Source organism: Anabas testudineus, chromosome 16, assembly GCF_900324465.2.
Source record: "Anabas testudineus chromosome 16, fAnaTes1.2, whole genome shotgun sequence".
In the NCBI taxonomy this organism is placed as follows: domain Eukaryota; kingdom Metazoa; phylum Chordata; class Actinopteri; order Anabantiformes; family Anabantidae; genus Anabas; species Anabas testudineus.
Window position 1 is genome coordinate 8,189,104 of NC_046625.1, and position 13,877 is coordinate 8,202,980.

At 36.8% G+C, this 13,877-nt stretch overlaps 2 protein-coding genes across 2 annotated transcripts; one reads left to right on the forward strand and one right to left on the reverse strand.

Moving 5' to 3' along the window:
• The first annotated feature begins 1,272 nt into the window (after positions 1-1,272).
• LOC113171147 (meprin A subunit beta-like) lies at positions 1,273-7,246 on the forward strand. The gene is made up of 17 exons (XM_026373532.1): positions 1,273-1,396; positions 1,587-1,662; positions 1,970-1,988; positions 2,083-2,121; positions 2,248-2,273; positions 2,364-2,445; positions 2,753-2,870; positions 2,964-3,142; positions 3,397-3,615; positions 4,208-4,366; positions 4,545-4,775; positions 4,855-5,307; positions 5,421-5,591; positions 5,679-5,784; positions 6,142-6,186; positions 6,564-6,602; positions 6,858-7,246. The coding sequence occupies exons 2-17, from the start codon at positions 1,594-1,596 to the stop codon at positions 6,934-6,936; spliced, it is 2,034 nt and encodes a 677-aa protein (XP_026229317.1). The 5' UTR covers positions 1,273-1,396; positions 1,587-1,593; the 3' UTR covers positions 6,937-7,246.
• A 2,551-nt stretch (positions 7,247-9,797) lies between these two features.
• On the reverse strand, positions 9,798-13,786 carry tomm40 (translocase of outer mitochondrial membrane 40 homolog (yeast)). The gene is made up of 9 exons (XM_026370098.1): positions 13,696-13,786; positions 12,791-13,026; positions 12,508-12,668; positions 12,032-12,133; positions 11,816-11,921; positions 11,303-11,425; positions 11,003-11,079; positions 10,613-10,715; positions 9,798-10,524 (listed from the first exon to the last, which is right to left on the reverse strand). Exons 2-9 carry the CDS (start codon positions 13,005-13,007, stop codon positions 10,385-10,387), a joined length of 1,029 nt encoding a protein of 342 aa, XP_026225883.1. The 5' UTR covers positions 13,008-13,026; positions 13,696-13,786; the 3' UTR covers positions 9,798-10,384.
• Positions 13,787-13,877: the final 91 nt, after the last annotated feature.

Genomic DNA, 13,877 nt, shown 5'->3' on the forward strand with positions numbered 1-13,877 from the left:
GATGCAGATCTGGAAGTTGTGTCATTTCAACTGCACATTCCTCTTGTTAGATCGAAACGTTTCACTACTCATCTAAGTAACTTCTTCACAAAATATAAGTCTAGTTGCCATGACATTTCTATATAAACAATCGGATGGATCCATGAGACAGGTTGTGATGAGAAAATAAAATCTGGGTCTCTCGTGTTTTACTCGAAGACGGAATAACTTTAAATTTTCAACAGTAATAATTCTGCATGAGTCATAATTCTAATTCGTAAATCTGTGTACTTGTTCCACAGATTTACGAATTACTCGTCGCAAAGAACAAAGCTCTAGGACGATGGTGTGTTATGTCACGATGCCATTTGTTAGTGAGTCTCAGCTGTCAACCACCATGGACAATGCATGCACGATGACAATCACATATGCTTTTGTTTAAAGAACTTGTTGGTGCAGATTTTGAGGTTTCTGTTAAAGTAGGTTGAGGCATCTTAAAGAAGGGCTGGCTTAACAATAATATAGCTGCTATCGTTTCTACCGGCTTTCTGTATAAGAAAACAAATTCTGGTCTATTTCTTTCTGAAATGAAGTATCAAACTGATTTAGTTTTTTTTTTGTGCAATATTCACATGTAACCCCAATTACATGTAGGTGTAAAAGTAATTGCAGACATGCTGTATGTCTTGTATGTCACTAGTTGATAAACTAATAATATATATGTACGTAACATATACATACAAGATCATATATATACAATTAATGCCGTGTAGTTAGTTTATTATGTATTTGTATGTACTGTTACATTTTTACTGTTGTTACAAAACAAGTTTCCTTGTAAATTAATCTTAATTACACAACAGATTGCAGGTGGTGTTTTACTGGTTTGGATACAATTTAACTTTGACCAGATAAAAAGTTAAATGATAACTCATTGATACATATGAAATGATACAGTGGAAAAAACAAATCATTCAAAAGGTATGTGTTTTTTCTCACATGGCATCAGTCAGATCTCCTCCATTAAATCTATTAAAAGTACAAGTTTAAAGAGAGTATTATTATTATTATATTAAGACACGAATAAATGCAATGAAAAAAATTGATACAGTAGAATAATATTGTTATAATATGATGCTGTTAATGCACTTTATCTTTGATGAATGCATTAAAGGAATGTCACAGCAAACTGGTTCAACTTGTGCCCATTAACTGGTACATGTTACATTCAGTAGCAAAGATTTTTGCATAGTCCCTGAAGCCTATGCAAAAAAGCCAACTTTCCAGCTTTGTACCAGTAAGTGGCATGCTTGTAACCCGGAAATGTTTAAAAACTTGTTTGCTTTCAGAGAAGATCTTTGTCACTGCTTTGAACTTGTCTGTGCAGCTGGTGAACAGACAGTCAGGGTGGCAGCAGGTAAATCGCAGAAGGTTCTCTTCGGTTATCAAATGAAATTTAATTAAATTAATACTTGATAATCAGCACACAGTATAGTAGTTTTTATTTGCTTACTCACTTATATAGCATCTCAGTAATATTGTGTAAATTTCAGTTAACACTATTTCATATGCACATAATCTGTATGGTTGTACTTGTTTGGTCTAAGGGACACTATGAAGATGAAAGGCTACTGTTTTCTCCTGATGAACTTGGTAATTTCATCTGCAATTTCCATAAAACAAGTAAGATATTTTATTTCTAGTTATTTCATGTGTATTTAATGATTCACCTTAATTTAATTACCGTTCTTTTTGAAAAGCATAATAATAATAATAATGATAATAACAATAATAGGAATGGTAATAATAGTGTGTAATTAAATTATGTGTAATTAAACTACTAAATAATGACTACATGGAAGTGTTTCATTAATCTTTTATTGTACATGGGTGTGGTAATAGTAGAAGTAGTAGTTGGTGTAATGTACCAAAACAATTAGATTTCTTTGTCTCATGTCTTTACACATATTTAAGAATTCATTTTTCACAGGATCAACCAGTCATAGTGGGTAAGCTGTACTATTTCTTATTTTCCAACATTTTTAGTTTACATGAATATAACTTAATTTTACTTATTAAAGCACCATCTTATCTCTTTTATAGAAATTGGCGAACACAAGGATATTATAAAGGCAAACAATGGTAAAGTTAAACCTCATTAATCCGATCCTGTGGTGAAATATGTCCATTTTATTTTTTGCTGCTACTTCACATAGAGTCCTTTTGCCACCTAATTTCTTTAATAAAACTACTTATCATTTCTTTTAGGTTCAAGGAAAGATGATATTCTGACGGTGAGCATTTTGTGATCTTCAGTAAATGAATAATTGATAAATGTCTGAATGGATGTTTTGTATCATGCAACAATTTCTTATAAATCTTAGTCAAACTTGCAAAGGAGTGCCATTATTGGTGCAAACACACTGTGGACATCCCCAGTCCCGTATGTTTTGGAAAATGGCCTAGGTAAATATTCACTTTCTTCTAAAATATTCTTAGGGTTTAACATGAACCTATGTAATGTGGTTGGACATGCATAAGTAAGGTTAGTGAAGTATACATATATACATATATACATTTACATATATGTACAGCACCTTGTACAGTTCAGTAATCAGAAAGAGATAGTCGCCATGTACATTCCTTTACCATTTTTAAGTATTTTCATTTTGTTCATACCATCTGCTTACATGTCTAAAAATCCAACATCTATCTATTGTATTCACTCTTATTTATTCTTTCTTTGAAACACAATCCCTGTAAACAATTGAAGACATTAACGCTAAAGGAGTCATCCTGAAAGCCTTTGACCAGTTCAGATTGAAGTCATGCATTGACTTCAAGCCAAGGGACTCTGAGGACTATTACATTACTGTCCAAAAATTAAATGGGTATGTGTATTTTTGTTTTTTGACGCTTAGAAAGTACAGATTAACTTAAGTTGTATGATCTGATGAACCTGAAAAGCACATTTTCTGTTTTAGATGTTTCTCTTATGTTGGGCGGGTAGAAAGCGGCGGGCAGATCCTCTCCATTGGTGCAAACTGTGATGACATTGGCATTGTTGAACATGAGTTTCTCCATGCCCTTGGCTTCTATCATGAACAGTCCAGGGCAGATAGAGATGACTATGTGACCATTGTAACTCAAAACATCCAAACAGGTTTTAATGAGACTTACGTGTTATAATATTTCTGTTCTTTACATTCAGTTATCTTAAATACTGTACAATATGTTGAAGATGTGAAGGTTCATGAAGGAGCCAGAGAAACATAAATAAATTATCCAGCAATAAGTAAATGTACCAGCAATAGCTGTAAAAATATTACCAATTAATTGATCTAATATTCTAATTTTAATACAATTTAGTCTAACAAGTGGTGTAACTGCTTTTGATGGTTTCATTTTGTTGTCTAGGTTACGAGAATAATTTTTTGAAAGTTGGCAGTGATGTCAGCACAACCGAGGGTATCCCGTACAACTACTTATCAGTGATGCACTATGGTAAAGATTATTTCAGCAATGGCAATGGGTCCACAATTATTACCAAAGACCCCAAATACCAGGATTTGATTGGTCAACGACTGGGAGTGAGTCCCACTGATGTTTTGGCACTGAACATCCGCTACAAATGCAGTAAGTTAGGTATAAAGGGAAAAACAGCATTTAAAAATCTGTTGAAATTGTTTGTCTAAGTGTGCCAGTGGCAGAGTTTTTAACGTGAGGGTTTGAGATATAATTATCCTTTTTCCAACCCCAAACAAAAGTCACTTTGTCTTTGTTTTAACCAGAAATTTTAATTCTCAAAACATATATTTCATAAATGAAAGTCTATTCTAGCTCTTAATTTGCAGAAATAACCTAGAAATATAGTCATTCGTCAACATAGAGAACCTTTATAAACACTGGGAAAGCAGACAAATTATCAGCTCTTTTGCTTTCAAAAGACATACTTCATTACCTAAATCAAAAACAAGTGAAGAGTGTGATGTATTTAAACACACCGTACATACATCCATGCATTCTTGAGGTTTATACAATAGACAATGACTTAAAAGATAAGACATTTAAATAAGCATTAGTCAAACCAATGCAGAAGTTACAGCTGTATCAATATTTAGTTTACAAACTATAGACTTTAATAAACAAAGAAGCTCTGACTTTTTGATTTGATATCCCCACATCTGTTAATAGTCTTCAATTCTGTGTTCTTCATTTACTTCTACAGATTCCACTATTGCATTTCAGATGTACTGCGGCTTTTCAAATAGGACAATGTGTCAAATGAGCCAGTGTTCCAACAGTGGTCTTCACTGGGAAATGGTTACACAGGTTTCTGGTGGTCCTAGTTCTGACCACACCAGTCTACCTGGTGGTAATGATACAGGTAGGTTTTCAAAATTAAAAATTCCCAAATCTTCATATTTTGTCCGAATGAATCAAGACAAAATTTAGGTTTTTGGTCTTGTAACCAAAATGTGACTGATGTGTCGTTTACATCATTCATTAATACATGTAACACTTGAAGGTCCACCAAAGATGATCAATTTTGGACATCTTTCTAGGTGAAGGTGTGGGTTACTGTATGCATGTCAGCACAATATCAGGTCAAAAAGGAGACTCCGCCTGGCTGACAACCCAAAGAATGAGTCTAAATAGGAAGTGCAATGTCCAGTGTCTCCAGTTCTACTATTACAACAGTGGGAACCCGTCAGATGAACTTAATATCTGGATGCGAGAGTTTCAAGATAAACAAGACCTCACAGGAACCCTTCACCTTATGGCACAGATAACTGGTAACGTGTCACCTTGTATCAAGCACTTTCATAGGTCTTGACATTTTGCTATGTTTTCATTGCAGCCTTCTTCTTATAGGGACCCAAACATCTTATTGGCAGCTCCAGTATGTTTCCCTGAATGCCACTAAAGACTTCCAGATTGAGTTTGAGGTTCGTAAAGGAGCAGGAAGCTCAGCAGGCGGCTTTTCACTTGATGACATCAATCTGTCTGAGATCGAGTGCCCTCATTTAACCATGCAGATTGATGCTTTTGAGATCTTGAGTGCTAAATACAGTAGTGGAATTACTAAATACAGCCCACGGCAGTACTCCAGTGATGGCTATTCTTACCGGGTTGGTTTATGGATTTCCCCAACATATACTGGAGTGTTTGTGCAACTGCTCTCTGGTAAATATGATGACCAGCTAGCATGGCCTTGCCCACAAAGGCAGTTGACTTTCCAAATGGTGGATCAGACACCCAACATACAGCTGCACATGTCAAAACAATTGATATTCTCTACAGATCCAAACCAAACTGGCCCTGATGGTAAGTGTGAAACAACAATGTGAAATATTTATAAATAACAAGGTTTTGCATTAATGTAGCACTGCATGTAACTGCAATTCTTTAGATTTACATTTAGTGATTTCTGTAAACAGGTACCTCTTACTGGGACAATCCTCGTAAGTTTGGGAACTCATTTGTAGATGGGAATGAAACTGTCTTTGCTGGACCACCGATTGGCACAACACTTTTCACAACTTTGCAAGAAATGAAATCCAGAGACTATCTCAAAGGAGGAAGTGCCGTTTTTGCGTTCAGCTTTCAAGGCAAGCTGAGAGATGATTGTAATTTTACATTCTGCATATAAATCACTTTAATTGACTTTGTTGTATAAAATTACTTAACTTTGCTAGACCTCACGCCTTTGATCAATGGAAGTTCTCTTCCATGTCCTCAAATGGGACCAGTGAAAATTGCAAATCCTCCCGTGGACATGGGTAGTGGATCATGCACATCAGGGTAGGGCAGTTTTCAACTATTCAAATGATGCCATGTCTTTCCATTTTATATTTCCAATTTTCTGCTAGTTTATAAAATAACTGGTTCGCCTCATGTGTGGCTGTTGATTTTAATTAACTAAAATGTTCGCACTAAACAAAACATGTAAATCTAGTAATAATGTGATAAAGAAATCTAAATTACACTGAAATAACACTTTTTCTGAGCGCTTTAACTTCATATGTTTGCTCATGGTCAAATACCTAATAAAAATACTCAACTCATTAGGAGTGATGTTAACAACTGAAACTCTCCTTTTTCTTCAAATAAAGAATTTAATCTAAAAAAAATATTTCATTTACATTTTGCCCTTTACAGCACCTTAACCACGACCCCTCCACCTTCTCAACCAACAAGTAGCAGGTATTCAGGTTTATTCACATTTTATCTTTTGAATGGAACTTTTTTGAGTCAACGTTTTAGCTTCATATGTTGGCTTATACAGACAACCCATGGTCAGATACTTCACAGAAATACTGATCTGTAAGGTTAAGGTTAAAAATGCTGCTTGGTGGTATTTGGACTTGCTTTCGGTTCAGAACTGATGAAGCCTTCTGGATGGCAGGTCAAATGTCTTAAAGAACCTAAAGCGAGTGCAGTTACCACTGAACACGACCTTGATAACTGAGAATTGTCACAGGTGTCAAATAAATTTTAAGCAGTGAAGCTGCCCTTTATCTTCAAAGGAATAAAAGAGATAGAAAGCAGTACTGATTACAATTGTGTTTACTTTTCTACAGGACCTTATCCACCAGTCATGCATCAACAAGAGATGACAGGTATTCACATTTACTCACATATTTCACACTTGCAGAAACTTGGCACTTGGCACACATCATTTTGCCTCTTTTGATGCTCTTTAGGGTAGTCAAGCATTAACTAACTGACCTCTAAGGCATTATGGAACACTAGTGTATTATTTGCAGCTTCAATGTTCATGTTACACCAAATAAATTACTTATATAAATACTTCAGCTAGGTGTGGACAGCACACCATGTCATAATAATAATATTCTTTTTTCTTTCTACTATAGCATTTTCAGTAGCTCTCCTGTTATGGTGGCCTGTCCTGTCCTCAGCCTCCTGTTAGCACTGATACTTTTGATTCCTTGAAGTGTTTCTCCTGCCATCCACATCTGACCAGCAGAGGGAAATATTTCCTTGATCACATGTTTTAGATTTGTTTGTATAAGCCAATAAATTCATAAAGGACTAAATAGTTGGTAGATGCAAATCACATTGTATGACTGGGAAATTTAGTCATGTCCTTTATTGTTATATTGTTGTCATTGTCTGGTTTGATTATGGTTGTTGAGTCATATTTTTATAGTACTTAATCGAATATTCAAAAAAATTATAATTATCAGAAGTGGGCTTTCATTTTTATGGTGTGTTCTCAGAAATTAAAAAATATTGCAATTTAGGTTCCCATTTGTGTTTTTGTGAGTAATGATGAACTTTGGCGTGTTTTATTTAGAAACTTATAAAAGCGCTGGTTAGATGTCACCTACATATTTATACTGTCGATCGTGCTGTTGAATGAAATCACCTGGATTCGCTCTCGTCCAATCACAAGCTGCGTTGTTGCGCGGTGCAGAGCTGAGCTGAACCAATCACAACCAAACAAAATGGCGCATGGTCGGTTTTGAAACGTGACTTCAAACTTTTTGTGCTGAGTTTTTCAAAGAAATCTACAACTCAGGTACGTAAAGAAAATCTTACAGTAAGTCGTACAGTTTGTAAGACATGCAGCAACTTGTGAACGACGGTGATTTAAATGTAAATAGTTAACTGTTGTTGTGGGATGGAGACTTTGTTTTTCACCTCAGGCCCTTCATGATGAATGCGGAGACACTAAACAATTCGTTTTATTCCACATACATATTCAAACAGATCATGTTGTGCTGAAATAATGATGTTAATTATTTACTATTCTCCAAGTGTTAATATGTTAAATGTTATACATCAAGACAGTCGAAGCACCAACAATAGAGAAGTGCCTAAAATGTCAGAGGGTTGCTTCTTGCTATTATTTTTAACAAATCCCTTAAAGTACATATATTAGTCTTTATTTTAAATGTGTATATGCAGGTTTTTTTGTGTTCATGTGTCTCCTCACAGTTCATCTTACAGCCTTGAAACAGATTTTTGCTCCAAATGTAATTTGCAGTAACGTGATTTATCATTCAGTGGACAGAGGGACCAGCAGCAGATTAAAGTGAACATTACAGGACTAATTCTTTGTGATTAATGATTCAGTCTCTCAAGTCATGCAAATCAAATCAACTGTCCCTACAACTAAGAACTGTGTGGGTTTTCTCTGGAAGTTGAATCATAGCAGCTGAACTTTCTTGGTAGTTTGAGGATTTTTGGTTTGAGGTTTCCAACCAACTTTCTGCTGAATGAATTGTAAAACCTTTTAACCTACTGAGAAACAAGTCCAGATACTGTAAATGACTGAACTCCCAGGTTATGAAGTGGTTCATCTGTTCGCTGCATTACACTTTCCAATATTTGTCTTTTCATCTCCCTGATAGACTCAGACTTCAGATTGATCTCATGCACTCAGGACTTTTTTCTACATTTGTTTAAAAGAAGAGCGGTATGTACTTTACCAACAAACACCATCACATTGTTGTTGTTTTGAACAATAATAATACCTATGCTGCTCATATCTTGCTATGGTAATCCAGCCTTCCAGATATTAGTATATTTTCTTACATGAATTATAGTGTGGCCATATTGTGGCTAGTCTTCTTTTTCCAGCCTAAATATGAAAAGATAAGTCTTAGAAGGGTTTGAAATATTTAAATTACATTTATTACTGAAAGAAACTGGATGATTTGTAAAATCGAAGATAACACAGGATCCTTGATTGTTCAGGACCCTTCCTCCTTGAGGGCCAAAGCCCTGCTTGTTTTCCAACTGTCCCTGTGCTCTTCAGTAGGGCAGATTGATTGAAGATGTCATTAGTTAGAAGCTGAGAGCTACCATCCCAGATGAGGGTGGAGTGGGCTAAGAGATTAAAATTGACTTCCAGTTTATGAGAACAGTCAAGCTCGAAATTAGTCATACCCCTGGCAAATTCTGACTTAAAGTTACTTTTATTCAACCAGCAAGTTTTGTTTGACTGGAAATGATATCTTCTCCCAAAAGATAAAACGATGTACAAGAGGCATCATTGTGGAAAAAATTATTACTTATCTTTTATTTACATTTGAACAAAAAGTGGCATGTCCAAAACTATTCATATACTTCTCAGTAATCAATAGAAAAGCCTATATTGGCTATTACAGCAATCAAACACTTCCTATAATGGCTGACCAGCTTTTTGCATGCCTCCATAAATAAAATATGAGTAATCATTTTTTCCACATTGAGTCCTCTTGTACATTGTCTTGTTATCTTTTGGGAGAAGCCTGTGCCAATTTCGGTCAAACAAAACTTGCTGGTTGAATAAAAGTAACCAAGTCAGAATTTGGGGTTTGAATAATTTCTGTATTACTTGACTTGATACAGGTAATTAGCACTAGGGAGGGGAGGGATATCTGGAAAACAAGCAGGGCTGTTGTTTAATATGAGCATGGGTTCCCCACCCCAGGCTCAGGCCTGAGACGTATGTAGCACCAATGAGACTGTCACAGAAATGTTGATTAAACCTTTAAGATTTTTAGCCACTTGGGGGCATCAGAAGCAAACTGTAAACTCCAATGAGAATATCACGAGCTCCATATATACTGTAGCATGCTCCTTCAGAGCTGTTGTGAATAGATCCAGAAATTACATTAATTTGGAGCCATGTCTGCTCACCTGATAAATATAAATCCACTTTTCATTCACTATAATTTTAGTTCTGGTGTTGCCATCTTTTAATTTCAGAATTTTGACTACCTGTGGCATCTGGATTCTGTGAGTTAATCTGACACTTTTACATCAGACTAAAGTCGTTTAATCTGTTTTATTAAAAACCAAAAACACTGGTGATAGCACCATTCAACAGTGTTAATTGTAACTCTATGGTGTGTTTTGTACACTAGGTGGAATCTTGCATTAGTTATGTAAAACCATCTCAACAAAGACAGGCCATTATAATTTGCATTACACAACATTGTTGGTTTGTTGCATATTTTACTAATCAAGTTGTCCTCACTTTGCACCCGTTAGTTTTTTTTCTCAAAGCAGTCACAACATCCAGTTTTACAAAAAGTAATCACATTTATTTCAATCCATCATACATGATCACCATATATTATGTCTAACCACTTACTTTGATTTTCACATCACATGTTCTCATGCATCGCCCAGTACCCTCTGATATACATTACTCTAGCCTCTGGGTATATCCAATACACCATAAAGGAAAGACATTTGTGCTACAGTATGTAGGCATGGCTTGGCCAGTCCTGGCTCCTTGGTAGTTTGTCTCTCTGTCTGCCCCAGAAATCACAGTTGTAAGAGAGTCTCTGAATGCAAATTCTAAAAACTTAGTCCAGGTTCCTGTGTGTCTCTGTGCCGGTCCAAGCTGTGGCCTGCGAGCTGGCTCCAGGTAGACCCTGCACTTCTATCCAATAGTGACACTGAAGCCACATTGGAACTTATTCTTGCGGTGGTTGAGGAAAGCACCTAAAGCCAGCGTGAGAGGCAGCGGCAGCAGTTTCTTTTCAAGGGTTGCTCCAACCACCCAGTTGCTGTCAACAGTGCCTGTGAATGATAAAACCATGTCTTATAAGAAAATGTATATTTATTTTGAAATGCATTATATTATGGCAACAGAACAGCATTTATTTACCTTTAAAGAGCAAGTTAGCTTTGGGAAGGTCCAACTGGTAACCGAATGATGCTGTGGTTTCTTGCGTCCTTGTGCTGGCCTCAAATTCAACACCTATCTGCAACTGGAGTAGAAGACACATTAAAGGACAAATTCACTTTTTCATCTCTATAAATAAATACTCATGTTAAACTATGTCATTTGTTTGTCCTGTCTTTTTTGAGTCTGGACTTACACTTTTTTGTATAAATTTCTCATGATGCACAGGAATATCAATTATAGAAATCAAGAACAAATCCAATGTGTTTGTGGGTATGAGTTTTTTTGTTTTGTTTTGTTTTTTTTTTAATGTGAACTAATCTTACAAGATAAGTCAGAAAAAAAAAAAACACATTTCCTAATATTAAATACCTGATCGTTGGCTTTGTGATAGTATGTAGCATGAGCTCCTGCTCCTCCTAAAGTCAATGTAGCAACACAGTTGTCACCTGAGGAGAAAAAACTATGTGTTAATGTGCACCACTTTATCCAAATCTTGACCACACTACAGACAACTGAATCCGAGTCGTTTCCACAGTTACTGCGTTGAAAATCAGTATTTATGTTGGGAATAAAAAATGTAACAACCATAAAAAAAAAAAATAATAAAAATAATCTGTGCATCATATTCTGTTGTAATGCAGTGTTCAGTAAAGTAAAACTGGATTTTACCTGTGTACCTGCCCAAGAGGGAGGTGACGGCTCCTTCCTCCCCAGGTCTCCTGTGGTACACTAGCTCACCACCCAATGCCAATGCAGGTGTGATAGACTGAAGATAGTGGGCCACCAGAATTCCTATTAAAAAAATAACTACTAAGGCACAGTTCTTGATCATTTTCTTGGGGGTAGACAATGTCATTGAAAAAATATTTAAACCATATACAGTCACACACATTCAAATCTTATATTAAAGTTAGGTATATATCACATTGGTAAGGGCACAGAAATGCAGGTACTGTCACTCTGTCACCATTTCTAGATGTAAAAAAAAAAGTGCTGCTGGTTTAGCAGTAATTGTTTATGTGGATGTAATATAAAGATAATGAAATATATAGTACATTTAATATATAGTGATATACTTATCAAAGATATCCTGTTATTTTTACACTAATTCCCCCTACAATGGTTACATTGTGTTATAGTTCATGCACTGCATCAGGTACATTTTGGAGAGAATAATCATACCAGATCCAACAAGCATGTCTGGATTTCCGAGCGTCACAGCAGAAGTGAAGTCTTCACCACGATACTCCATGTCACATTGCCAGTTCACAAACTTATGCTGTTGAGTCTACAATACATAGAAAGTAGAAATATAATCAGAGACGGGCATTATTTTGGCTTACCTAAAGTGCTGAAGGATCACATGTAAGAGGCTGTTGTCTCTACAAAGCTACATACCTGAATGGCTATTTTGGAGCGAACAGCAGTAGTAAGCTGGTGGATGATCTGGGCGTTCAGACTGCCAGTATTGTCCATATCACCAACCATGACTGGAAACGACTGGGGGGGGGGGGGGGGGGGGGATAAATATTAGTAATCTCTCAAAAGATTCCCTAAAACAATAGGACAGAGTCTTTAACTACATAACTTGTCAAACTGAAAAACAGGAAAGGGGGGGGGGGGAATCAAGCTGAACTACAGTAAGTGAAACCATTACAAGGCCTAATATTATGAACCTGGCACTTTGGGTTTAAAATCCTACATAAAAACCTTTTTTTTTTTTTCCAAATATAAAGGGAAAAATAATCAAGTGAAGCAATACAATGTTTACAATTCACTCATGACCTGGATTACTCACAACTCAAATTTCCAAAAGTCAACATTTTTAAGAGGTCTTGAGATGAAAAAAGAAATAAAAGTAACATGACCATTACCTCTGCTGGTCCGGTCTGTTTACTGCCTACGTATGTGGCACCAAATCGATAACCAGAATCACCCAGGGTACTGAGGGTAACGGTATGGCTGACTTGGAAGTGGTTACTCAGGCCTTTGTTGACCACTAACCGTACTCCTTCCATCTGCAGAGGGAACACCTCTAAAACAGAGGAAATAAGAAGCAGAGAAATATATGAACTCTCTGCTAAAAACAATTCTAGCTCTACTATTGATTAAACATGTGACATCAATGCAGATTTCACACAGTTTTGACTTTCTAACCTTTACATTTGCGGTGACACTCCTCATATGTGCCCGGGTTTGGGAGTGCGGATTCGGCATCTGCTGTTTGCTGGCCCGATCCAGATGTTGGAGGGACGGAGGACACTGAGGGCATGGTAAACCCTGGAGGGACCGACACCAAGCCTGGCACCGCTTGACCACCTCCAGCTGTAGCTGGGGCCGGGTTGGGGGAGGCGGCAGCCAACACACTGCCCATACTCTGAGACTATAACAGACTATGAAAGAGTTCAACAGGGGTTAGTAATTTATTTAATGAATTCATTATATTACGATACTTGACTCACAACTGCGAGCTACTGACAGTTCAGGTAATCCCTGGAAATGTAATTTAACATACCGTTTACGTGTGGCCTGATTTAAATACTTCTAATCTATTGTTCGGAGTTACTGACTCTTGACACAGTATATTCAATGTACCTTTTCATTGGTAGCTCTATAAACGTTTAGCCCTCATTGACTTGCTAGCTACAATAACTGACCACTAACAGTAACGTTGCAGCAGGTCGGTTATAGTTAGGGCCCAGTTTAGTCTCACTGTCCAATGTACATTAAGATCTGCGACTTTAACGCAAACTGTTAACTGGAGAAGTAACGTTTGGTTTGCTATAGAAGCCACATCCGGATACGCGAAAGTAACCAGTAAATCTAACCGCTAGCTTAATGCTATTTAACGTTAACCTATGAAGGCTAGTGCAAGCTAGCAGGGTTGGTTGTTAGCTAGCTGGCTTGCTAGGTAGCCATGTGGAGTCGACCACGAGATCTGTTCCTCTATTCATGGCAAACACAGTAGTTAGGAACATGATGGCTTGAGATAGAGCGTTTCTACTATCCACTCGTTATTTAAATTAAAACGTGCAGATTGATAGCTTAATACATCTACTCACGCTAACGGTTTAAGTCCGGGGGTAGTTCACACCGGCAAAGTTCACGACAACGTCCGTGACCGTAGTTGCTAAGTGTACGCCCATTTCCTGTGTCTTATACGTTGATTGGTTAATGTAAATCTGATTTCATTCGCCATTGGCTGAATCCGCATCTCCGACAGCCCGCCTCTGTGACGTGTCAC

Excerpts from the sequence above, each read along its gene's own strand:
- LOC113171147 (XM_026373532.1), top strand. The coding sequence starts at position 1,594 with ATGAAGATGAAAGGCTACTGTTTTCTCCTGATGAACTTGGTAATTTCA. Across the intron at positions 2,871-2,963 it reads ACTGTCCAAAAATTAAATGG|ATGTTTCTCTTATGTTGGGC; the intron begins GTATGTGTATTT and ends TTTCTGTTTTAG. Across the intron at positions 5,308-5,420 it reads AAACCAAACTGGCCCTGATG|GTACCTCTTACTGGGACAAT; the intron begins GTAAGTGTGAAA and ends TTCTGTAAACAG.
- tomm40 (XM_026370098.1), bottom strand. The coding sequence starts at position 13,007 with ATGGGCAGTGTGTTGGCTGCCGCCTCCCCCAACCCGGCCCCAGCTACA. Across the intron at positions 12,134-12,507 it reads AACAGACCGGACCAGCAGAG|TCGTTTCCAGTCATGGTTGG; the intron begins GTAATGGTCATG and ends CCCCCCCCCCAG. Across the intron at positions 11,080-11,302 it reads CCTCTTGGGCAGGTACACAG|GTGACAACTGTGTTGCTACA; the intron begins GTAAAATCCAGT and ends TTTTCTCCTCAG.